This window comes from Scleropages formosus, chromosome 3 (assembly GCF_900964775.1).
Source record: "Scleropages formosus chromosome 3, fSclFor1.1, whole genome shotgun sequence".
Taxonomy (NCBI): domain Eukaryota; kingdom Metazoa; phylum Chordata; class Actinopteri; order Osteoglossiformes; family Osteoglossidae; genus Scleropages; species Scleropages formosus.
In genome coordinates this window covers 7993377-8020099 of record NC_041808.1, presented here as the reverse complement: position 1 = coordinate 8020099, position 26723 = coordinate 7993377, and the positions used below count along the sequence as shown (strand labels likewise).

Sequence of the window (26723 nt, the reverse complement as noted above, 5' to 3'; positions counted from 1 at the left end):
GCCATCTACATATTACCTTTAGATAATATTCATTTTGAGGCAAACTCACGGTTCGAAAGGTTTGAGAGTCGAGCAAAGTGACGCCCGACGGCGGCGCTTATTAAAACTGGAGTTTGCGGATGTTTTTGCCGCGCTCTCGGTTCTGTGTGGACTCATGAAGTCACTAAAGTAAACTGTTAAATACTGCAGAGGAGAAGCATGTAAGGACATGAATATCAAAGGAGGTGCGGACCGATCGGCTCCAGTGACTGATCCCCGCAAAGATGTGATCAGACATCCAAGCAGATGCCATTAATGCTAATAGATTCAGCGTTCTCCGTGCCACTTGGCAGAGGATCCGCTGGGAGTCGGCATGGGCCTGCCGCTCCCTCCGGAGGGGAAGGGGAGAAGGATCAGGCTCCCAGCTGCTTTCTAACGGCTTCCGCGCGCATGCACGCCGCTGTCATTTAAAGCCTGCCAGATGTCTACCTCCAGCTTCAGGCTGGATAAGAGCAGAGCGTCTGAGGTCGAAGCGATGCTCAGACGAAGGAGAGGACTTGTTTCACGTCGGAGAGCGCGTTGTGTCAACGAGAAAAGACGCGGCCGGGGACGACGTGAACCCGATCACGCCCGCATCGCCCAAGCAACACGTGTGACGCTCTCGTTTTGCTGCTCGGCGTGCTCCTTTTTTTCTGCTCGGAGTCTGGAACAGATTCAAGAGATCTCTCCCGAAACAGACGAAAACTCAGATGGTCAGGATTCCAGCTGCATCAATTTCCTTGGATATTCTGTCCATGGAAGTGCATATGCTGTACTGGCAGGGGTGCAGGCTGAAATGGCCAAAATCCAAAAGCTAATATTCTGCTGGCCGGAATAATGCAATTATTATTTTCCTAGCTATCAGCCTAAGCACACAGTGCCATCTGTTATACAAAGCAAACATACACATCTCAATTACAGGGAAAGCGGCTTCCGCTGCAGAGCAGGCTGCCCACGCCCAGATGAACATGAGGATTTTAAAGACTCCGCCTCTGAGTCATCAGGGTCTTTAAAAGACAGATGTCACTCAGTCCCAGTCTACTTTAAAAACTGCGCGGGTACATTGTCCAAGGAGAGAAGGTCATCGACTTACACAGCGCAGAGTGGTACGAAAATGGGCTATTTTTGTGTGGCTACATCACAAATGGAACCGGGCTGCCCGAATACATTTATTTTCCTGGCAGTACTGCGGCAAGAAAACACCTTTTCGGCAGCCAAGGATTCAAAATGGCATCTAACATCCAGGAGCTTTCCCTCAGGGATACTTATTCACTTACTGTACATGCCACTTCATGCACTGTCGCAGCACATTACCCACAGCGCGATGCTATTATGCGGTTAAAAATTGCGGACACTGGGAATAAAGAAGAACAACCGATGGCTAAAAACACAGCATTACTTATAAGAGTAAATATTTAATCCTAACTGTACAGATGATCCCGTTCAAAGTTACAATTTCCAATGTAAGACTCAGTCAGAATGATGTATCTTTCACCAGGGTCACTTAGAGCCCGCGCTTTCAGGGATGCTCTTGCTATATGAAAGATAGTGTCTCCAAAATAAAAATGCCCACTGAACACCTCTCAAACAGAAAGACGGCGTTTCTGAGCTCTGCCGACGGTATTATGTGCCGAGCATCAGTCTGTTACGGGAAAGGTCTCGACATCCTTCACACAGCACCCCTAACCTTACCTTGTCTTATTTAAATCCATGGAATAATCACAGAAACAATGGAAGAAACGAGCACAACTTTTAACAAAAAGAACCACGAAACTTGAGGAGCGGAGAGACTTCAATTACTGTACCAGTCCATCCTATGACTTTATAAATTGTTTGATATGCAGAAATTTAGAGACATTTCATAAAAGGCAGAGGGGGAAAATCCTCTTACATAAATCTGTTACAGATAGTGTGGCATCAAAAAACTCATAACCTTGTCAGTTTGAAAGGCTTTAAAAAGCCTGATCTAATTAACTACAATAACGCAATCTTAAATAATTGGTAGTGCTATGCTGTGTAATTTTTGTCACTGGACATATTAACTCATTGTTAGCTTGTTCATAATGATTAAGACCATATGGGTTATCTGTGTCCATGTTGAAGCTAACTTGAACCAGAGAACAAAATTGGTTCATTCCATATGTTATCAACTTGCAGACTGAACCCCTTCAAACTGTAGATAAAACAAGAAAAAGATAAATCCAGCGCTTAGGGGACTTATTTCTACAATTAATCAATTATTTGATAAAAATCATTAATCAATTAATATCAGTTTAGTTCTACTGTGAGGCGAATGTGCTGTATGTGATTTATCAGATTTAATTTAGTAAAACAAAACGTTTCCTTTGATCTCTTTAGAAATGTAGGAATTAGAACTATGCTACTCATGTTACACTGTACAGTATATGTTAAACAGACGCATACATACACAGTGCCTTGCAACGTATTCACACCCTTGACCAGTTCTCTCAAATACAGATGGTATATGGAAATTTCGTTCTTTGTGACATTTTATTTCAAAACACTAAAATTCAAAATTAATTGCTTTAAGGTGGCATAGTTTTTAATAGGGACAGTATTATTTTCTTGCCATATATAATCCTTGAAATTTTTGCTAAAAAAGATCAATGTGGTCTCACCCGACCACATAAACTTATCTCTTATTATTGCTGCTGGGTCACTCTCATGCCTTTGGGCAAATTTCAGACATTTACGAAGATTTTTTTGCTGAGTAATTACTTCTTTTGTGCCGCCTGCTACATAAACCAAAGAGTGCCCAGGCCTAAACAAACACCACCCATACAATGTGAAGTGCGGTGGTGGCAGCAACATGCTGTGGGGCTGCTTATCATCAGCATGGACTGGGCGTCTGGTTAAAACAGAAGGAAGAATGGATAGAGCAAAATACATGAAAAATCAGAAAGGAAACCTGCTTCAGTCTGCTAAAAAAACTGAAGCTTGGGTAAAAGCTCCCATTTCAGCAGCACAATGATTCCAAGCACAAGGCCAGAGACTCAAAGCTGTTACTTCAGCAAAAGCTGGCTCTACAGAGTATTAACTTGTGTAGGATCGAATACTTACGCAAACAGCATATTCCAGTTTTCTATTTTTTCTCAATATAAGCATAAAAATATATAACAGAAAAATATAAATTATAAAAAGAAACAATGCCACCTTAAAAAAAATAATTTTGAATTTCAGTGTTTGTTAAATATCACAGGGGGTGAAATGTGGATGTATAATTTGTAATTAAGCAAAGAAAAATCAGCGAATTGGACAAGGGTCTGAATACTTTTGCAAGGCACTATACATACAACCCCTCTAAGTATGGCCATATCAGCTTTGGAGAAAAGGGTCAGCCAAATCAAACGTAAATTTAATTTGCACACATACACATTCATACTCTACATATTAACCCCCCTCATTCACTACTTAATTTATACATTGCAAGTACTAACGTAAGTGGCCTACATGCATTTAGAAGCTTAAATCTGGAATGCACAGGGCCAGCACTTTCTGAGCACCAGAAACTGAAGCATTGCAACAAGACACGTTTAAAGATTCTCAACATATGACAATATAGAAATGCCCACCAGATTTTTCATCCCCTAGGGAAAAATGACGACAGGCTCACCTCTGCAGACAACTCAAGGTCACCAAATAAGCACGGGAGCTTAGAGATCTCGTCGACATCCAGCCACTGACACACACTGGGCACACACAGGTCAACGAGAAATAACGGACTGGGCAGAACTAAAAATAAGCACCTGTTTACATACGCAGGCCTGGAGAGTACAAAAAAAAAGATGCAATTCTAGCAAAACCAGAATCTTGACAAAGCGGTTTTACTCACCTGAGAGAGACCCAGGTATATGGACACTGTTTCCGAGATATACAAAAACCTCCCCTCCTTGTTTAGTGCAAATACAAATCCGTCCAGAGACTGTGGAAGAGAAAAGAGAAGGAGTGAGAAGGAGCATCGGGGAATAACTGCACAGGACAGCGGTTTCCACACCTGAATGGTAACAATAGCAACGATTTAAGATATGCCGCAACAACAAAGTCCCAGGCCTTTGTTTCACGAAAACAACCTTGTGTACCGTTACTGTCGATGGTCTTGAACTGCCCAACACCATAAATATTTCACGTCTACATTTCAGACATGATTCATCCTGTATATTCGTACTTTACACTTTCGAATCTAAATTTCCTTGATAACGGTACCGTATTCAATTTCAAAACGCTGGACGAAGCGTCTCATGCAGGGATTGCAACAACGGACGTAGTCAGGACGGTAGCCTGAAATGGGCGGAAATTAAGACGCCGAGGTGCGAGGGGTTAATAACGCACTGTCCCCAGCTCAAATAATCTACAGGGAGAGTTGAGCGCCAGCAAATGATGGAATCATGAAAGAAAGGCACGACTTAAAAAAAAAAAAACAGTAGCTAATGGGTGCTTTGTGCATAATGTCACTGCCGGCCCAATCGCGTTCTTTATGAAAATGAGGCTTTGGCGCCACGTCCTGCTTTATTTGCCACTTGAAAGCGAGCGGCAGTTGGTGCAGGGAGAGCCCGCTGCTCCCGCCGATGAAGCCGTCTGGCCCGCGGCTATTTACGCCGAGCTGATATGCAGCTGACAACAGCAAATCCCAGCGAGGCCTGTACTTTTTCAGACCCCCCCAGCCCCCAAAAATACGTGTTAAATGCTTTATGTCATGCTTTACATTACACGGTTAATCGTATTCAACTTTGTCCCATGACATCAGTGATATTTCCTGTGCAGCAAAAACTAACAGCATTTCCTGGAGACACTTTTGAGCTCAAAAATATTGTCAGAGTAATTATTTTTTTAAATTTTAATCAATGAATTAAATTAATTTTCAGGCAGAATAATATGAAACTGTACAAAACGGTAGGGATTTCCAGCTTCATTTTGGTGGAAGCACAAAGGTACAGTGGGTAGCGCCTCGTTGCTCCTGGGTTGAGAATTTGGATGTGGGTTCGAATACGACTCGGTCTGCACGGATTTCCTCCCACAGTCCAATGATGTGTTTCAGTGCCCATAGTATGTGTGTGTGTATGTGTGTGTGTGTATTAGACTGCTCGGGTGTATGTATGAGTAGTAAATTATAATTGGTTTAAGTACAAGTTAATAACAATTTTTAATTTCTTTTTCATTTAACTGACACTTTTCTCCAAGGTGACTTTGTTGTTTACATACTGAGATTTATATACTAAACTACTTACAGTAATTTACCCACATACACGCTTAGGTAATTTACATTGATTTATTTAGCAGACACTTTTCTTCAAAGCGACGTACATCTCAGAGAAAAATACACTGCAATGCTCTCAGTAAATTTTACTCAGGGTAAGAACCTTGATCAAGGGTACTACAGCAGGAGGTGGGATTTGAACCAAGGTCCTTCGAGTGCAGTGCGGCAACTCTTATCACGACGCTCCCTGCTTCCCCATCGGCTAAACAATGCGGAAGCAACGCTGATGCACGAGTGTACACAGTAAAAATGGACCCATAAGAACCCGGCACCGCATATCATTTTCCAGCGTGCTGTCGGGATGACTTGGACGGACGATGATGGCCGAGAGTCGCTTTGTTCCTTCGCTTCTCTATTCCACTTTGAGGCCAAATGGAGCCCCAGCAGCTCCAGCAGGTATTCTGTCTCCGTCCGTCTGCGCTCTCCAGTGGGACACCTCTTTTAGCCCCTCTAAGAGGAGCGTGGGCAGGGGGGAGGTGCGAAGCGCTCGCTCTGGCCCGGCTCCCCCTCAGGGTTTAACCCCACCTGTCAGCTAGTGCTCCGCCAGCCGCCCCTTTCCTGTCTCCAATCATTTCCTCTTTAAAGTGGGGAGCATCTGTGGCCCGGCGGCCCCGGCCCCCCGGAGAGGACGCCTCCTGCCTTGACGGACGACTGCTGTTTACAGACTAACCGCTGTGTAAAGCGCACAATAAATCACGGCGCCGATCAAGTTTGCCTTGCATTAGGGGACGTCTTCCGTTTGGTGGCATCTGACCTGGCGTGCGCCGATCTTCTGGCCCAGACAGCGCTGCGGTGCCCGGAGGCGGATGTGGCGGATCTCGATGCCGAGATGCATCCGGCAGCCTCCCCTCCCTGGCGCTCCCCCCCACACCCCCCCCCCACTCACTGTAAAGCCATTACTTGTAGCGGCGCAGATAAACAGAGCGAGATGCTATCAGACGGCACAAATCAGAATAAGCACTCGCCGCAGCGAGCACACTGGCACTCTCAATTATGGACTTAAAGATATCGAACGGAGAAAGGCGGGAATTTCCAGCCTCCGACAGATGCGGACGCGCTGCGCTGGATCACTTGACGTACGCGCTTAATTTGAGGCCCACTGATCCAAGAGGTGAACGTCTCAGCCTGAACTCGTACGTAACGCTTGTCCGTGCGCTTGTGAGCTGCAGTCTCCCGAAGCGAAATTACATGTTTATTTTAATTTGCTAATATAAGGCTTTTGAGGTTTTTGTCATTTCACCATACGCAGGTGTGCAGCACAAATTAAATACGGTTTGCGCAGGTTCGAGTGTGACATAAACGGGTGTGGTACACATATAAATACGTACATGTATTCCAAACACACAAGAGTAACACAGGTTTACATTTACTCATTTTACTTTTCTTCAAAGCAAGGTGCAAGTCGGAGTAAAATAAAGTGCGTTTCACCAACACGTAATGAGTTATAGAGGCAGACGCGATTCTCTAAGTGCTGTACAGTAGTTTACTCCAATACGGCCGTTTTTACCGGCGCACATCACACAAGTAGCTCGGGGGAACACAAAAGTTTTCTTTTTTTAAAACAGATAACATAGTGCAACTTTTTGGAGCACACAGAACATCAGAAGAGAATTGGGTCCAAAGGTCTACCAGTTATTTCTGAACAAATTATACGTCTATGATTTACAGAAGCGACCTACACGGTGCTGAAGAGCGAAGCTCCGCCCGACCTCGCCGAGCTCCTCACTAACTACGTGCCGAATCAAAAGACGCCGACCTGCTTGTGGTTTCCGGAGATCCGTCTGAAAACAGTAGGTGGCATAGCGTTGAGTGTTCAGCAATAGAGCCCCTAAACTATAGAACGTTCTGCCGGCTTCTGAGAAAGATGTTCTGTATATCATTTGAAATCTAGACTGAAAGGCCATTTTTAACTGTAGCTTTCCAGTAGTAGTGCACTTTGACAATGCTCATCAGTTGTTCTCTTTCTTTCTATCGCTCCTTAAACTTCACAGCACCCAGGGAACACCTGAGGCACCTGGGAAGCTGGCGGACGAACCGGAACACAAAAACCCTTCGGATGCCACGTGAAGCCAGGAAAGGGGGACCAGTCACTCCACACACTGAAACATTCACCTGGGACTGGACCAATGACTCCAGCTTTGTGCTGCTTTTTATATTGGTCGTTTAACTACAGACATATCCACACCGCTCCTCTAAAATGTCCAGGACGGATGGGCTGCCACTCACATTTGGACCCCCGAGGTTCATTTTTCTCCCTATTGTCATGGATGGGAGTTCTTCTGCATTCTTCTCCTCAGCTGTCAGCAGGTAAGCAGGAACGCTAGGGAGAGCTGGTAGTGTAGTGATTAAAGTTGGTGCTTTTGGACCCAAAAGTCGCAGGTTTGACTCTCACTTCTGGCTGTAGTACCCATGTGCAAGGTACTTACCCTAAAATTGCTCTAGTAAAAACTACCCAGCTGTATAAATGGGTAAATAATTGTAAGTATCTTAACACTGTAAGTCACTTTGGAGAAAGCATCAGCTAAATGAATAAATGTAAAGGTGACTGTAATGTAAAGGTCCTGTTAGATCGATTGTTCGGTGCTCTGCGTCACTTTGCTGAGAAGAGCACTTAACATAAACAAATTGAATTTGAAATGATACGTGTCCTACTGACACTGCTATAAGCAGAGTGAATGTAAGTGCACATCTATTTGTCACCATGCTCTGCTCTGTTGTACATCTCATGTCAGGACATCCAGTGATGGGAAGATGGTACCATCATGCTGTGAACAGATGCGTGGTCATGCTTGCAGCCTGCTGACACGACAGGAACATAGGACTGAGCTGCTGGTACCATCCTACTGACTGCAAAGGTGTGGTCCTACTACATGTGAGCGGATGCCAGCCGAGAGGGCGGAAGGACGAATTTCCACACCGCATGCAGAAAGCGGCGGAGTTTGCATTTTCAAAAGGACGAGTTCTCCACGGGAAAGGAAAACATCTCTGTGGCCGTAGTATAAACAGTACCGCAGTACTCGAGGGAATCAGGAACTCCCGTTTGATGTCTCCTCTGGGATGACTTTGTGATATAAGAAGAAAAAGCAGCAAGAGAGTAAAACCAACACGCGGAGACTCCCGTCGATACTGAGAGCCACGAAGGTGAACGTGTGCCGCACTTCTTAGGGCGCTGAACAGACAGAGGGCGAAGCAGGGCAGAGGAACATCCATCTCGCCCCTAGGAAGCACGCGCGTGTGTTAACAAGCTCTGCGGAGGCTCATCAACCATTAACACAGCATTAACTCTCAGGTCGGACAAAACGAAGAGCCAGAGGGAGGTGCAGGGCAGCTGGCACGGGGGCTGCCACGCGTTGGCATGCGTCCACCCTGAACGTTCTCTGCCGAAGAGCGATGGCGGCCATTAGCACCTCGGGCCGGGCTCAGCCATTCACAGCTCACAGACCCTGTGTCTCATGAGGAGAGGCTCTTCACGATTCCGCACTGCACCTGTCCCCAGGGACTTAGGGGCCCTCCCATTCAAAACAGAAATGAGCGCAACGGAAGGGCTGCTACAGCCACACCTTTCCTTGGAGGACGGAGTACATTCACCGCGAGGCGTTTCCACCGCGGTCCGAGAAACCGAGCCTGGCTTGGCAGGAGACGCCCGTACGTGGAAGAGAGAGAAAACGGGTGACAAACCAGGATCAGAAATTCCCCACCGCCACCTGAGCAGCCAGAAATACAACTGACCGTATTCAACGCGAAGGGCTGACAGGCCACGTAAGAACCTGCGTGGAGAGAGCGGCGGATTTATTTATTTACTGGAAGGCCTGATGGCTCCGGCAGCACTCAAATCACTCACCGTTTCCCGCATTCTAGGCATTTTCCAAAGCACACTACAGCTATTGTGCTAATTTCTGCTTTGTGCTCTTCTACCAGTGACATATTTATTGGGCACTTCGAGCACAGGGTCCTGTTGCGGAGAGCCGTTTTATTAAAACAAGGTCCCCGCAGCCCCTGCACAGCGTGTCATTGTGTCTCAGAGCAAAGCTGCCACTTAGCACACAGAACGCACACTCCGCGCAATCCGCATACTCCACGTGTGGGCCGGACAACGTGCGCCAACACAGCACCGAAGCGCTGCCGCCGGAAATACGGAGAGGCCTCGGAACGAGCTCGTTTTGCGATGAAAATCTGAAAATGAAAATTAATTGTGATATGCTGTGAGTTTTTATGCTAATACATGTTTGTACACTGATTTTACTTTCACACGTCACTAGTGCCACCGAATTCAACGTTCAAAGCATCCCCATCACCATTCCCTCTCCAGTATGTAATGAATTTTGCAGCTTTTCCCGGACAAAACCGTGAAAAGCGTCTCGCCATATTACGGAGAGTAACAACACAAAATGGCCGACAGGAAGTGCGTCCCCGTGTCACTTACAGGATCGTGTATCGAAAGGCAGTGACAATAACAGAGGCAAAAACCAGCAAGGGACATACCTACAAGTTTGGAAGCTTTCAAAAATAATAACTGGCAGTGGGGTGTGAAGTTGCGCCCTTGGAGAAAAGCGTCTGCAAAATGAATAAATGTACGGCCATTATGCTAATAATTCATTGCTAGGCCAAAGCTTTTATCCAAAGCAGCTTAACACACATATGACTCTTTAATACGACTTGACATTTTCGCTGGAAACGTTCGCGGGGACGTGCGTTCCACCTTCAGGAGAGGGCAGCGAGTCTCAAGCCGGTAACCTCGCGGCTGTTAAGACCGTGTTTCGCAGAGCCCGACGCACGACGAGTGCGATAAGCCCAAGTAATGCAAAGCATCTTCCCAGGCTCCTCGGTCATAGGAAACCTGCTCAGATGACTCAAAAATATGATCCGTGTCTTGCGGGAGCAGAAAGCATGGCGGCTGCAGGGTTTTTCTCCTCAGACTGCGGTTCTGCGCTACCGGAAAGTTCCTCGGGGTGACCAGACAACAGCGTTGTTTCCTCCTGCCCGTGTGCTCGGATTTAATTAAGTGATAACAGTCACCTTGGGGTGACTGCGCTAGACAATAATATCTATGTGAGGAGGAAATGCTGAAGAGAGCAGAGTGCGCTGGCTTTATCTTTGGAAAAAGCACACTCCCCTAATGCCATTTCATTACCTGAGTGTGTCCGCATGCAGCAAAACGGGCCGCTCTCACATTTACATTTACTCATTTAGCCGGCGCTTTTCTCCAAAGCGACGTACAACTCGGAGTAAACAAAAGAGCGTTTCGCCAGCAGACTCAGAGATAGGGATGCAGACGTGCGATTTTCAAAGTACAGCCAATTAGCCCAACAGCACCGCTTAACCAGCATGCACTGCATGAGGACCTTTGTAGTGAATTGGAAGATGGGGCAATTATTTACTTTAAACAGATAACGTAGCGCACGTTTATGGAGCACACGGGAGATTGGTGGAGAAGTGGGTCCAAAAGAGAAGTGTTTTGAAAGTTGAGAAGGATTCAGCAGTTCTGGGGGAGAGAGGGAGATCATTACACTACATTGGGGCCAGAAGAGGAAACTTCCAGGCTTTTAAGGTTGGACCTTCTGTACTTGGGAGCACCAAATGGCCAGGTGTGGAGGAGTAGACCTTGACAGGCCGTATATGCGGGGTTAGGGTTAGGAGCATCACAGAAAAAGCAGTTTGGGATTCTCAACTGGTCTAATTTGGGGGAAAAAAATGGGACAGGATGGCCCAAGAAGCTGAATTATATTTTTTAAAGTTGTGTGTTTGAATAAAATGCTAATGTAACGAGTACTGAACTGAACAAGACTCACCTGCAGGGGCTTGCAGAATTAAAAAAAAAAAAAAAAAAGGAAAAAACCCAGTAAATTCGAAGGAAAAGCCACCCATGACAGACAGAGCACAGAACAGAGGATGTAACATGGAGATTTTCAGTGGAATTAATGTTCCTTTTATGAAATCTCCCATGTTTATCAGGAGTGGGACTGATTGAATTATCAGATGAAAGCACTTAATTAATTCCAAGTCCCGCACCATTCGGAAACATTTGAAGGCTCTGGTGTGGAATGATGTGCAAGGAGGTGCCCGAGCTCCAGCTTCAGTCTGCGATGGTTCCAGTTGAGGATCCAGAACAGCACTTCAGCAAAAGCAGCAGCTAAGCGGCATGCTGCCCCGACTACAGAGAAATAAATTAAACATTTATTTACTAGCTTGGGGGCAGTTGGTAGCATAGTGGTCAGAGCTTTTCCCATTGGATCTAAAGGTCTTGGGTTCAAATCACAGCTTCTGCTATAGGGCCCTTGATCGAGAAACGCACCCTAAATTTCCCCAGTAAAAAAGTAGCTACTTGTATAAATGGGTAAATCACTGTAAATAGCCGAAAATTCCAAGCTGCTTGAGAGAAAGGCACCAGCTAAATATATACACGTATAAATAAAAAATGAACAAAATATATTGGAAATTATAAAATAAAAATACTGCTGCATTAGCTGTGTTCAGTAGTTTTCCCTTCTTTTTTTTTCAGAACTGAAACTCGTATTTTCAGCAGTTTTCCTCCTGGCAAAATGACAGTTCACCAAATATGAATACCAGTTGAGGCTGCTTTTGAACAGATAATTTCTGAACTCGAAATAAAAGAACCCTGGACATTAAAAACGGGGAAAAGAAATTATCCATGGCATGTGATGAACTTTTAAATGCATTTCTCAAATGTATTTGCTGTCATCCTTTTGAAGTTTGTTTTGTGGTTCATGATTTGTTTAATAGAATGAATTTATTATTTTTTTAAAAAGGTTTTTCAATAAAAATCAAACAATAAAAAAGCGTCACATATTATTTACTCGCGCCGGTATCTTTTAAAGGTAAAAGAGTTAAGGAACATGTTAATTTTTAAAAGGCTGGACTAGTGCACAGGTAAAGAGACTGTACTGCAGTGCTTATTTTCTTCCCCCTTTGAACAGAAGCACAAAAATCACCCTATGATAATAGACCACTTCCAGTTAGCTCCAATACAGCTTCGTAATTTCAAGGCCATTATTTACTTCTGAGGGTCCTCAATGAGCTGCTGCGGCAAACGGACGTTAGGGGTTTGCAAACTGACAGCATGTAAATTTGAAATATAGAAATGCCCAAAGCAATATCCAGCAGGGCTGAGATACTCTTCCAGTGTGGGCAAGAAGAAAAAAAAACAAAACACACACACACACACACACACACACACACACACACACACGCACACAGAAATGAAAAAAGCAATGTGATGCTTCTTAGGAAATCACACAGGGCCTGACCACCACAGTCTAATTATGCTAATTGCTTCAATGCCCTTGCTTTATTTATGTGCAGCGGCTAAGATAAATAAAAGGAAATTGCTTTGGATCTAACTGTATTCATTTCAGAATGCAAACTAGCCAGTGTTTGTTATGAGATTGCTGATCTGTTTACATCGAAATTCTGCAGGTAATTGCAGTTTTGATTGTACATTTATTTCTCTATGTGATGGTCCCAGGACTGCATCTGTCTCCGTTTTTTATAATTAAACGCTTTGTAATATTTAAATTCACTAAACAGTGGAAAAAAGAATAAACATTTGCATACTTTGCACAAGAGAGAGGAAACTCGGTGGGGGGCTACGCACGTCTCGGCGGAGACGGCGTTACTGATGCTCTGAGCTGTGCTCCGGAGCGGGGCTAGCCGTGGCTAACAGGCCAGGCACACCGAGAGCAGAGCCCGACCGGTTTGATCTCCCTCCAGCTCACACACAGATGTCCGCTTCTCCTCGGAATCTGCTCCACCATATGCGCGTCTCGCGCTGCTCTCCAGCACATCTCCGAATGTCACTGCATTGCAGGCGCGGAGATTTCCGTATTGACGACAGCCTTTCTCCGGAGCCGTACCGAGGCCGTGCGCAAATCCACGTACGCCGTCTCGCCGCCGCGCCTTTGGAGGTGCGTTCTGTCGGAAAAACGGCACGCGTCTGTGTCGCAACGCACGCCTCGGAGCACGTGGCCTACAGGTGTTTCTCGCAGGCGGCGAGCTGGGTAAGAACTAGGACGTACACAGGCGGTCCTCGACTTACGACATGCGATTTACGACGGCCCGGACTTGCGACAGCCGTCCCGTCAACGTTTTTTCAAGTCCCGAAATTTGGATGGGATGTCGCATGACGACCGCTCCATCTACCGTACGATAATGTCATCGTATTTCTTACTGCGCCTATCAGCGACTGCGTTTTAGTTACAAAAACGTTGTTCTGTTTACAGAGCAAAACAACACAAAGCGTTTTGTTTGCGGTTGAATTCCAGTTAGTTGAATTACGAGTCACGAGTGTTCAGCTCGTGCAGAAAAGAAAAAGCACAAGGAAACAGATTCAGAAATAAAAGTGAAAATAACAGTGCAGCACGAAAATATAATGTAGTGTACTGTGTATATGTAATGCTACATTAGTATTATTCTACGATGACTAATGTGTGAATTTGGTGAAAAAAATGTAGTTTGTGCATGTTCATTTCACACATCCTCATGGTTTTTGTAGCTCCGTACAAGGCGATTCGTGACTTACAACGAAGTCGATTCACGCGAACGTTGCGGCGGAACACCGCAGCCCGCCTATAATGTGAATGCTACAGATTGAAATCCATGAAGGGGACCCCGATGAGGGGCCCCACCTGAGCGAGGATCTGATCGGACCCGAACCGCTCCGGTAAAATGAGTTCGTAAAAACGGCCTGAACCAGAGAGCGGTGAAATGCAGCGAAACGGCAAAAGTGAGACGTCCAGCAGAGTGGAACCTTCGTCCTCCACGCGGCACTTCAGCTTCTCTGAGCACACCGGCACCTTGACCTTCAGCTGCCCCTCTTACATGGCACACCAGCTGCTCATTTCACATTACAATAACCTGCATGGAAATAACAATAACCGGAAGGATTAGCATGTGCGCCGATGTGGAAACCTGCTATATAATACATAATATGTATCGCTATTACTGTTCATTACCAAAGTAAACTGTACATAATTGTAAATGTGGTGGTAGCTAGGCCATTGAATTTTATTTAACAATTTTGAAGTATTTAAAAAACTGAAAAAACTGAATAAAAAATAGTAATGAGTTAACTACAGAAAATCTACATTTACAGTTTTTCTAGTGAAGTGTCCTTTAGGTTTCAGGAAAAATTTTACCTGAATTTCTCAGTTTCTTTTTGTTGCTTCTACATCTTCACGTAATAAACGGTGTGAAAACGGAGTATGGTAATGAAGTGTCATGTGCACACATGCACACACACTCTATTCTCTGTATATTATATTAAAGTTAGAATAGAAGAAAGTGACTTGCACACTATAAAGAGGTATACTCTACTACATCATTGTAATTACAGTTAAAACAGATTATTCTGAGGGTGAAATTAATAAGCACTCTTACTATTTCTGCCTCCTGAAGAAATAATGTTAGCAGTACAACATGGTATTTGTGAAGAAACTTGTATAAGTATGTTTCTCAAGACTAACAACATTATACAATTAGCAAATAATCAAATTATACTGGGTGAACAACAACTTCCAAAAAGGAATAAACAATATTGTCTGTAGTCTGTATGTTGTAACGCAATTCAGCGCAAGAGAAATAGTTCAGAAATTCCATTCAATTTGAAGAAATTACAATTGATTTATCTGCAAGATGTAAGCAGATGTCTAGTGGTTCAAATTGATTTTAGTCTCATATGTGCTATTTGTAGTGCAAAATCCAAATGCATTATTACTGAAAAGCAATTTTTAATGATTGCCTGGCGGGTTAGAGTTACTTTCTGTCAGTTCTTTAATTGTAGAAAGGCACACATATGCCAAGATTTATGGGACTGCAATGCATATGTAATTGACAGCGTTTTCTGGAGCACCTTTATGTGTCTTCATTTTTTCCTCCAGCACTGGATTTGCAAAACTATCATCTTTCCCGCTAATGAGAAGGGCAAAAGCAGCGTCTATCGTTTTTCTTAATGATACACCCCAACGTGCAATTAAAGCAGCACAAAATTGACCGATCGAGGATGCGCGCTGTTTTCTGAAAAAACCTGTCAATTTGTGTTACTATTTAATGCGCAAAAATACGATATACGGTAAATACCGAGCTAATGTACGTACAATATACAGTATATTATCTAGATACTGCATATATACACTGTAGCGGCCTGTCGCTCTACCGGAAACAAACCGTTGAAGGCCGTCTATTGAAAAGTCATATGTACACTGCTAGTTAAATAAGCACGGTTTAAATAAGCAGTTTTAATCTATGAACCGCATTAACTTAGTTTTACTAGTCTTAGTTCTTTCAGTGCAGTTTTCAACAGCGACAGATCAGCATGCAAGACAGTCAGTGAAACTAATTTCAGTCTGGGTTTAATTTAAGGTCAATGCCCAACATAAGACTATTACATTTTAGTGGTGAAATATTTCTTATTGAGGCCAGCAAACATAAGGAATCAATCTTGCATTTTACTACAGAATTACACTGCACACTTTTACATACCTAATAAAATTGTTAAAGGTGGCTATTTTGAGGAATTCTATTGGCGTTTACTCATTCAGCTGATGCTTTTCTCCAAAGCAACTTACAGTGTTAAGCTACTGCATACCCATTTATAAAGCTAGATTACTCTACTGCAGTAATTTAGGGTAAAGACATTGCTCAAAGGTCAAAACGACTTACAACGTTAAGCTACCTACAATCATTTACCCATTTATACAGCTGGGTAAGTTTACTGGGGCAATTTAGGATAAGTGCCTTGTTCAATGGTACTACAGTCAGAAAAGAATTTGAATCTGCAACTTTCGAGCCCAAAGACAGCAGCTCCAGCCACTACACAACTCATTATCCTGTTATATAAATTTAAAAAAAACTGCACCTTCTGTAAGCTTGATTATTTCAAACTATTACTAAGGAATAAAAAAATCAAAAAACCATAATAGGGAGTAATAAGTCTTCTAATGACGTTTTATGCTCTTTTAATTCTGGGTCAGTTAGTTTTGTGCCACACGTGTGCTTGGCAATTTTACACTCATTCCAGGTGTCAATATTTTTGAGACAGTGGCTTTAAAAAAAAAATAAAAATTAAATGGCTTTATTACTTTATTAAACATCTTGGAACAATTCCAGATGGGTTTCTGCCCCAAGTTAGGGTGGATTTTTTAAGCAAAAGTTGTGATTAAGAAAGGCTGGTTACAGATACTACTTCCTGTTGACTGTAAACCATGTATCTAATAATGCATTTAATATTGTAAATTTCATTTATTTTTAGTCTTTGTAAAATTCAACGTTGTTTTGTTTATTCATTTATAATCGTTATTTATCCAATCTTATTTACATTTTACAAACCACTTCAGGAATGGCACAGTTGCATAGTTGGTAACTCCAGTGCCTTACAACTCCTGGGCTGTGGGTTCAAGATGGACTCATGTGGAGTTTGCACGTTCTTGCTGATTTTATGTGGGTTTCCTCCAGATGCTCTGCTTTTCCTTCGGTGCCCAAAAACGAATTTGAGGGGAACCCTGCCTCGTGGTATCATTTTGCTGGTGTGTAAAGCGTATTTAGAAATGTGAGTAAAACTGGCAATATTAAGAGGCGGATAAACTTCGCTTATTTAAAAGTGCTTTGGGGAAAATGAAAGTTTCATGGAGCAGTATCAATGAATACACCCATCGAGTGATGTCTTCGGCTTTTTCCACCGTGTTACCGTGACCCGTCTCTTCCAGGAAAAAAAAGAGAGGCTTTGTTAGGCCTCCCGTTCCTTCGGTATCTTTACACAAGTGCGTTGATTTATTTTATTGTACCTACGAGTGCCTTCCTGCCTCCGTGGGGAACAAATGCACCGACCGCTGGAGATTCCACTGACACCTCACGTCTATACTGAGGTGGAAAATTGAGGCGCTAATTTACAATACTTCCATAGGAAATCAGCTGCATAAAGAACAGAAATGGGAAGACTTCCCAGCGGAGCAGGTTTCATCGGGGAGGCTGCGAGCGGAGGGGGTGGGGGGAGAGGAAAAAAGAAAAAATCAATGCAGAATAGCTCTTCGTCTTTTGTGAGAAATCAAGATTCAGCAAAAGTTTTGTCTGGGGAACTTTGCCCGATACGAGCAAGGGATGAAATCTACATGAATCACTGCAACAAGTCTTACACTCCTCCCGCACAATGGCTTCGGCGGAGCCGGCGCCGCCGCGCCGCCGCACATAAAGCCTATCGCTCGGCGCGCTGAGAGCTGTACGCCCTTAAGGCTGAGATAAGCCCTCGCCACACTCCCATATTCTGTTACATCACTGTAGCCACATTAAGTTGAATAGGAGGGAATCTGCGAGGGAAGGAATTGGTTTGCTGTGCCTCGGCTGCGATGCTTATCAGGCTGCGAAAGGAGACATTAGTCTTTTGTCTGGATTGCCCTCGACACATCCTTAAGGAAGTCGCCTTGAACTTGTCTTTGTTTTGAAGAGCCCTCAGACCACTCCGGTCTAATCTAGGTTAAACACCTCTGGCTCTGGGGAGCGTTTAAGCGGCACCCCGTTCCGCCACGGATCCCTTCTCTTTTATATCCAAACATCTTTCGCTGGACCATTCCACAGAGAAGAATAAATCCTTGAATGCCGCCATGTACGAGGACCACAAGAGAGGACCCAGGTTCCATCGCAGCGCTAAAAAGAAAGGATTTATTCAAAGAGCCAAGCTCTTTCTTTAACACTAGACTATCATTTAAATCCCAACACCCTGGGAAGTATCTGCTTTAGTGCCTTTTTCAGAGCAGAAAAGCATTTCTGGCAGTGAAAATCAGAATTATTTGTGCTGTTTTTTTTTTTTTCTTTGACAAAAAGACAGTTATTGGAGAAAATTACTCTGTACGAACGATCCGCTACTCAGTGAAACAGTTTGAATAAAAAACAATAACAAAAATCAGAAAATACTAACAAGCACGTGAGTGGTAACGGATCCCTTCTTCATTTCAGATTAAAGTCAAAGCCGCAATAATTATCCCAAAAGCTGCTTTATGAGCCTATAAGAAGAGCAGTAAAACCTGGCAAGCAGTGATATGTTTGTGCAAAGAATGCAGTGGATGTGAAACATGAATGCAAATACACCCCAGTGTGACCCTCACATAAATGTTCAGGGACACCAAACATGGAGCTCTGCCAACACGACTCCAGTGACAACAGACGACGCATTTATAGCCCTCCACTAGGACACACTACAGACTTTTTTTTTTTTTTTTTTTACCCCAGATGTCTTCCCTCCTCCCTGAACACTACCTGGCGTGTCTCCGAAGTGCTCCCCCCCCACTGCTCTGCAGCTCTGAAGTGCGTTCAGAGCTATGGGATATAAGTACGCGATTCAGTCTGACTGACAGATGATTGGATCGGATGTCTCCGGTCAACGGGCTTGATTGAAGGCTAGCGATCCGCTCTCGGGGCCATTTAAAAAGTATGAGCGCTGCTTCCATCAAATACAGATCTGTTCTCTTTTCCCATCTGAAGAGGCCCCGAGCTTCTGAACTGACTCTCAACGAGAAAACACGGCCGCCGCTGCCCCCGAGTCAGGACTCTAGGAACGCAACATCTGTCCGTGTCCAAAAAAAGAAAGAACCATTTGCATTTATGTGACACTTTTCACCAAAGAGACTTAATGCATTTTAACCATTTATACAACAGCCCAGCATTTTTACTGGAGCAACTCAGGGTACGATCCATATTCGCAAGTGGGTATCGCGGTAGGATTCAAACCCACAACCTTTGCGTCCAGCAGCTCAGTTCACTAAGCAACTAGCTGTGCCATCGCTAGTAACCACGTTTTAATTTCTTTTACTGTAATTGGTGCTGTAAGAGCACAGTATTCTATGTATGCGTTCGTTCATTCAATAAACCATCATGTTCCAAAAATTTCAAACGTAACTTCTTCCTTCAAATGTTCATAATTAGCTAATTAGCTAGTCACAATTATGAGTAACGTCTAGGATGGAGCGTAACCAACAGATGACCATCGGAAGGTTTCAGGTTTGAACCTTTCCGCTGGCTGTAGCACCCTTGAGCAAGGTATTTCCCCTAAATTGCTCCAGCAAAAACTACCCAGCTGTATAAATGAGTAAAAAATTGTAGGCAGAGTAACCGGTAAGTCGCTTTGGAGAAAAGCGTCAGCTACATGTCACATTTCTCGTTTCTAGTGGTTTCTCAGGGAGGAGTTCAGCTTGTTATGTTGGGTGAAGTCTAAATATATATCTACACACATTCGATGCGGCACGACAGAAGAAAGAAGGTACGGCGAGGGAGAAGGATTCACAGCTTAAACAGCAGAGGGAAAGAGGCGCTCGGGCGGTTTTGCTTGACGAAGGGCCGCCCCGTCTAGGAGTCAAAGGTGAGGTGGTTCTCCACTATAACAAATGTAGTGACAGGTTAAGATCAAGGGCTGCGCTGACATTCTCATCGCAAAGGTCAATGCATGGCAGGGCCCGCGATGCAGAAATGAGAGCTCTCCCATCATTGCCAAGGCAAAAGGTCAGACACAAGCTGATTGGTGATAGAACTATCAAATTAACCAATCAATACGCAGCTCGGATGGGAGCGAGGGGGCCCCCGAGGGAGGGGGGGGCAGGGCAAATGCCAGGACGTCAATAGATGTGTGCCAGAGAGACGCGGTGCAGGCCGGGCCGCAGCCGTCCCGCTCCTCCTGCTTGCGGGTTCTGCATGCAAACAGTGGCAGCGTGAGCACCTGTCCAGAGCAGGACCCCTCCTGCCGGACCCTCACTCCCGCGTGAAACGAGCACAAATAGCGAACGATGGAGAAGCCGATTTGGTCCGAGCACGCTGCGTCCGTTCGTTTTTTTTTTATTTGAAACTCAAAAACAAAATGTGAATCAGGATGCCTTCATTCGTTTTTTGATTTAATATTGCAAGTGGAAAAATGAGAAAACGACTTTTTATTGTTTCTGAGAACACACGCAAAAGAATACGATTTGTTTATTATTTTTTCTCTTTTTTTGTTTAATCATACAAAGTGTACAAATGAAAATCTCACAATACCAAATATGATGAATGCCCTAAAGTGCACAATATTTTCCCATCTAACAAGTAGCCTAACCTAGAACTAGAAACTGGAACTTCACGGTGCTTTGAACACCTGCGCTTAATTAGTATTAAGACTCTTAAGAAGTAGCATCTGAAAAATCCTACCTATTTTCTTGGTGGACATCTCATCCTCCTTTACTGTCAATCTCTTGCTGCTTTTGTAAAGCACCAAATGATCCATATTAACTTACGAATAACTCGACTGAATCCAGCATGGTTGATGAAGCCACTGATGGATTACGCACGGTTTAAATCAGTATACACGTGGGTTGTTCTGGAATACCACAAAACGAAATAACTCAAAGTAAAAAACATAAGACGGCGATAAACTATAAATGTGCATATTTTAAAGATTTTACGTGTTGAGCAAAAATGGTTTAAACATAGTTAATTCATAATTTGTTTTTCATTTTAAAACGAAAAACGAATGACCGCATCGTAATTCGCATTTTGTTTTTCAATTTCAAATCAAAAAACGAATGATCGCGACTTACGCGGACCCAGTTTTCTTAGGGTTACTTGTGAAAGTCTTTCAATACCTGCTTGAAGTGATTAGAACAAAATAACTTGGAATGTGGACTCGCAAAAGGCTCTGTTGTGTTCACTAAGGCTTGTGATTTTCACTTATAAATGTAAATGTGAAAAATTTACATGTGATGCATTACTGAGATGAGGGAACATGGTGGAGCTGCAGGTTCAGCCAGTACCCCCTATGTGGCGGGTCTGGGGTTCAAGCCCTGGTTGGAGTGTGTAGTGACAGACTGGCATCCTGTCCAGGATGTACCCCCCCTCTTTGGCCTTGCACGTGGTATTGCCGGGTAAGGCTCCGGTTTGCCTCGGGACAAGCGATTGCAGTTGGAACTGTGTGTTGCTGAGACTATTTTTGGAGGTTTTTCAGCATTCAGCCTTTCACAAAGGAGGTTTAATAAATCAAAAGGTCTACACTGTATATAAATACAACATATTTCCTATATGTTACAGCCTCTTACATATCACGCTTAAATAATTCAACAAATGATCAATTATTAAATAGGCAACATAAACATTCAGAATTTAAAAACAGTTTTTAGGAGAGCTCCAATTAATAAAAGTCCTCACGACTGTTACAATGTGAACATGCCCAGCTGCAGCACCGGCACTGTTAGCAGCTTTGAACGCTGCCTTCATATCACCAAGAAAATTAATGATAAATGAAAAATACATATCCTGTTGGGACAATGTATTAATTATTTGCAGCCTTTCATTTATGCAGTCATGCTCAGTGGGTAGCACTGCTGCCTTACAGCTCCTCAGTTCTGGGTTCAAATCTGGCTCTATCTGTGGGGAGTTTTTAAGTTCTCCTTGTGTTTGTGTGGATCTCCTCATGACTCCCTGCTTTCCACTCACGATCCAAACACGTGCACTTCAGGTGAAATGGTTAATTTAAAACTGTGAATCTGCGTGAGCACTCTGAGACGGCCTGGCATTGTGTCCTGGGTTTACTCAGGATTCACCCTGCTTTATGTCCTGCAATTCCTGAAATTGGCTACAGACCACTCTAACATTGGCTAAGCAGTTTCTGAAAATGGATGGATGGATGGACAGGTGGCTGGTTGTGCGCTGTTCTGATTGGTTGGTTGGTTGGATGGATGGATGGATGGATGGACAGGTGGCTGGTTGTGTGCTGTTCTGATTGGTTGATGGGTTGGTTGGATGGATGGATGGATGGATGGATGGACAGGTGGCTGGTTGTGCGCTGTTCTGATTGGTTGGTTGGTTGGATGGATGGATGGATGGATGGACAGGTGGCTGGTTGTGTGCTGTTCTGATTGGTTGATGGGTTGGTTGGATGGATGGATGGATGGACGGACAGATGGCTGGTTTGTGCTGTTCTGATTGGTTGATGGGTTGGTTGGATGGATGGATGGATGGATGGATGGATGGATGGACAGGTGGCTGGATGTGCGCTGTTCTGATTGGTTGGTTGGTTGGATGGTTGGATGGATGGATGGACAGACAGGTGGCTGGTTGTGCGCTGTTCTGATTGGTTGATGGGTTGGTTGGACGAATGGATGGATGGATGGATGGATGGAGTTCTATACCCTGTGTAAGATCAGGATTTATAGATCAGCCATGTTGTTTCTCTTCCCCACAATGTGGGTGTGCATCAGTGCTGCATTCACGCACAAACCCACGGGACTGATTAGCACAATCGCTCATGAACACACATCTATGTCACGAAGCAAAGCTATCCAATCCCTACATTTGTCTATTTCCCAACACAGAGCACAGATTTACCTTTCAAGCACACTGGCTTGTAATGCAATTGACCTTCCTATTCTCCACAGCAACCTGTCGATTTATTGAGTTGTAAGAAAACATCATTAAAAAAATCTCATGAACGCATGAAAAAGAAAATACAAAAAAAATGATACCGGCAATGAATTATAGATATCCAGTACGTGCGGCTGATGTTTAACGAAACGATGCATGGAGAGAACACAGGCCCGCAGCACACGCGCACCCTGGAGCGGAGAGGTGCTGGTCGAGAGTTGACCCGGCTGAGAGAAGGAGGAACGAGTCTCGTCTTATAGCTCACAAATGCAGCCCGTTTCTCAATCAAAACATAATTAAGCTGCAATTAAACCAGCTTTCCTGGTTACACCGGAGTCAGACAGGAGGTCGGGTTTTTACTGGATAATTGATGCAGCGCTGCAGACACAAACACCATCAGATGGAACTGACATGTACTTGTATGAGCATTAAATGTATAATAGGGGCCTGTAATTATACGCGTACGTCTCCGCCTGCATTCCGAATAGAGCGCTCACATAAAGTACCGCATTATGTACTTAGAAGTTTGACAAAATTGCCGTTAGGAAGTGTTTTATTAGATTTCTCTTTGCCGCCATTTAAATGATGTAGCTCGCACTGATGAAGTTAAATCACTTATACAAAAAAAAATCCATCAGATTCAGAACTTTGTTTTATATACCAAAATCCAATTTTGTACAAACAGAACTGCTAACCATATCAAAGAACACGGCAGAAAATAATTTACAGTACTTCAGCATGATACACTGCTATAAAACAGAGGGACGTGATGCTTTGTAGGCTCCGAACAAAAAAGCGATGAAATGAAACGGCGCATATTTTCAAATTGTCGAAACAGAAGAAGGAAAATCACTGCACAGCACAAACCCTGCACTGTGTTCAGTTATTTATTTAGTCTCTTCCCCATGGTACATGTTCCGCATTTACATTTCTATAGTATTTAAATTCACTCACCCACATTTCAGACTTGTGCAATTAATGAGCAGTTAGAAGTTCAGAAAAGGAGAAACTGCTTCTTTCACTCCTTCCGAGACCTTGCCGATTTTTTAGCTAAATTAATAATTCTTAAAAGCTTGATGTTCATGTGTTCCTTATTCTGTTGGAGAGGTTCAGAACGAGTAAATAGATTTTTATTATGTGATGTTCATCCAAAGGGGAATACTTCAAACAAGCAGCCCTCATTTGCATATGTTTTCTTGTTATTCCAAAACTTGCTGCGTTTAAGAAAACTAAAGACAGTTTAGTACCTGCAACTAATAGGCTTTAATTAATGCATGCTGTATAATTTAGCTTTAATTAGATTGAATTAAATGTGATGCAAATAAAATTAACATGTGGAATTTAGCATAAGTATTCCCTTAAAATGCACTAAATCTGTTCTATGCTCATAAGCAGAACAGCAGTTTTCTGAATCAAAATTATTAAACTGAATATTAGAGGTGATCTCAGCAACATAGAAAATAACAACAAACCAAGCCCGCTTCTTCCTCTTGTCAAAACATATTTCTGTCTTGCCAATCACTAAAATTTACAGTAAAATAGAAATTTAACTGTTTGCCTGTTTTACTAATGTAACCATTTAATTTTAATATGTCACTATCTCCTTGAACATGGCAACTTCCCATCCCCTTTTCCTTCCTTCCTTCCTTCCAATCATACATTTAGTATTTCTAAGCACTTCAGAGCTTGTTTCCGCAGGGCATTTTGCAGTGTTTAATGGCACAGCCTTGCTGCTACATGACCTGTGGTGATGCATCTCCCAGCAGTGTGTTCAGCTCAGGGAACATGGTAAATCCTTGTAAACAGCACTGACAGAGGTACAGGTGTAGTAATTAACCGAGAATTCGGCGGCCCGATCGTCTCCTGACCGCCGTCTCGGTACGGGGAGACACGGAAACGGGGGGAGCGAGTGGAAACGTGAAAGACTTCGGAAGATAATTTTGCACGGATCCTGATCATTCCAACACAACGTTCATTCTTATTGAGCGCTGCGCTCGGAAAAAGGATAATAAACTACGCACGCTCCTGTTTCTCAACAGCGCACTATTAAATATTAGATATACGGTGCTGCCTGAAAGTATCTGAACCCCTTGTGTCCCTTAGTTTTACCGCAAAACAGGTATTTAATGAGAAGCAGTCTTTCTCACGTGACATGATAGGTGCGTAATTCCCAATTCCATATGCTGCTTTAGAGGACGTCGTGTGTGTGGTAGAAACACAGTACATTTATTGGTGCAGGTGCAAAAATAAGCGAAGCCCAGGGTCTACTGGTTACACCAAGTAGGTCCAGGTGTGTAAATCATAATCATTTATTGATTCATAAGTTTATTTCAAAATTTAAGATTTAGATTACATAAGTGTATGATAATATTTTTTCAAGGATAATGACCATCCCTGCAGGGTTCGCACACTTTCAAGCGGCCGTGTACAAGCGGTACGTATTAAAAACGTACGACGCACGCAAGAGTGACGCGTGCGGGCATTGCGTTAGTGTGTTGTGGCGCAGCGATATTATTAAAGACACGAGTGTGTGTCATTTGCCAATTACCGCTATGACAGAGAGGAGGGAGCAGCCAGGGGGAGGCCGGCTGGAGGAGGGATATTGGTTCCTGTCTGACACCGATGTAAATGGGTATCGATCCTCGGTGCGTCCATCCCGACGGATTGTCAAACACGGAAGAGCGCCTCAGTCAACAAGCTGCCCTACGCGGCCTTCTGAGGGACACGGCGCTCTTCGGTCACGCTTACGGAGGAGTCGCCCACTGGTGCCTTCAGTACTATGCGCCTACATTGGTACCTGCCGAGATGAGACTTGCGGAGCAAAACTGCCCCGTGTTTCTGCTCTCTGTCGTTAGGGGCAGCAAAACACACTCGAATGGAGCCGTGGGGGTGGGTGCACGGCCTCTCAAAGCCGGAGAGATGTGATCTCACCCAGCGTCTCTATGCATTACAGCTATAAGAGCGGCTTTTACAGAAACTGCCCGGCGAATAAATAGAGGTACAAGTCTATCAGTGTACTTTTTGACCGGAAACTGAAAACGAACAGATGCTAATGAATATGTTGATTCGATGCATCAGCATCTTCATCATGGCCACTTTCACTGAAGTTTACCATGAGACACACAGTTGGCATTAAAGGTGAAACATTTTTTAATATATTCTCCCTATGTAATCCTCCATCACAGCAAATCTTTCGTTCGTTATTGTTTTCTCTGATGTTTTAACAGAATCTTAGCTGCAAAATAATGCAGAGATTAAGATTTATTATTAAGATTCTATTTGCTGTGACTAATGAAGGAGTTATGAACCAACTTCCTACCCCAACCAGGTTATTAAGATGAGGTACATGAGTATGCTGATTATGCAGTTTGTGCCATCTTCAGAGACTGTGAGAACGTGTGTCTTTACACTAGATCTTAGGAATACTGTGTGCAGTGTGAACAGAGCCAGAGCACTGCAGAAAGACAAGTTTTGAAAAACACAAATCCTGAAATGATTAAATTGATCTCAGGAACCCAAAAAAAGTCACTCGTTGATTCTACTGATGCTGAAATGCTCGGGATGTGCTAAATGTCCAGTCAAGTGGTGCTCCTTGATTCATCTTTCTTTTCGCATAGAGACCTTTCATGTCAAAACTAAAAATCACATCGCATCAGCAATCAGACACACCATTCGCAAAAAAGAAAAAAAAAAAATCCATCAAAACAAAAGTTTTGTTGAACGTGGAATAAAAGCATACAGGTAATACACTATAACAAAATTATTGTTTAGAGCTTTATAATAACGAGCCACATTCGAAAGAGAGCGTCTCGAAAAAGAAAAGGTGCCACTTGGACGCGGAAGGATGCGCCGCGCAGCCAAAGAGGACATCCTCACATGCAGTCAGGACATGGCCACGAGCACACGGGGAGCGGGGCCAGGCCGGCTCTGGGTTCGGCAAGAGTTCCGGCGCTTTGCTGGTTCGCGCGCCACGATGGCGATGAAGCACCAGGCTCTTCCCTACACGCTACATTATGCAAAGGCGGCGGCGCTAATAAATCTTTGCGGC

The 26723-nt window shown here is 43.8% G+C and overlaps 1 protein-coding gene across 2 annotated transcripts in view; it reads right to left on the bottom strand.

The window, feature by feature from the left end:
* The window catches only part of npas3 (neuronal PAS domain protein 3), a 281400-nt gene that overhangs the window by 90017 nt on the left and 164660 nt on the right, over positions 1 to 26723 (bottom strand). For both annotated transcript variants that reach the window (XM_029250682.1, XM_029250683.1), the window contains exon 5: positions 3872 to 3961. In XM_029250682.1, the coding sequence (XP_029106515.1) occupies positions 3872 to 3961 (90 nt within the window). The remainder of the gene's footprint in view (positions 1 to 3871; positions 3962 to 26723) is intronic.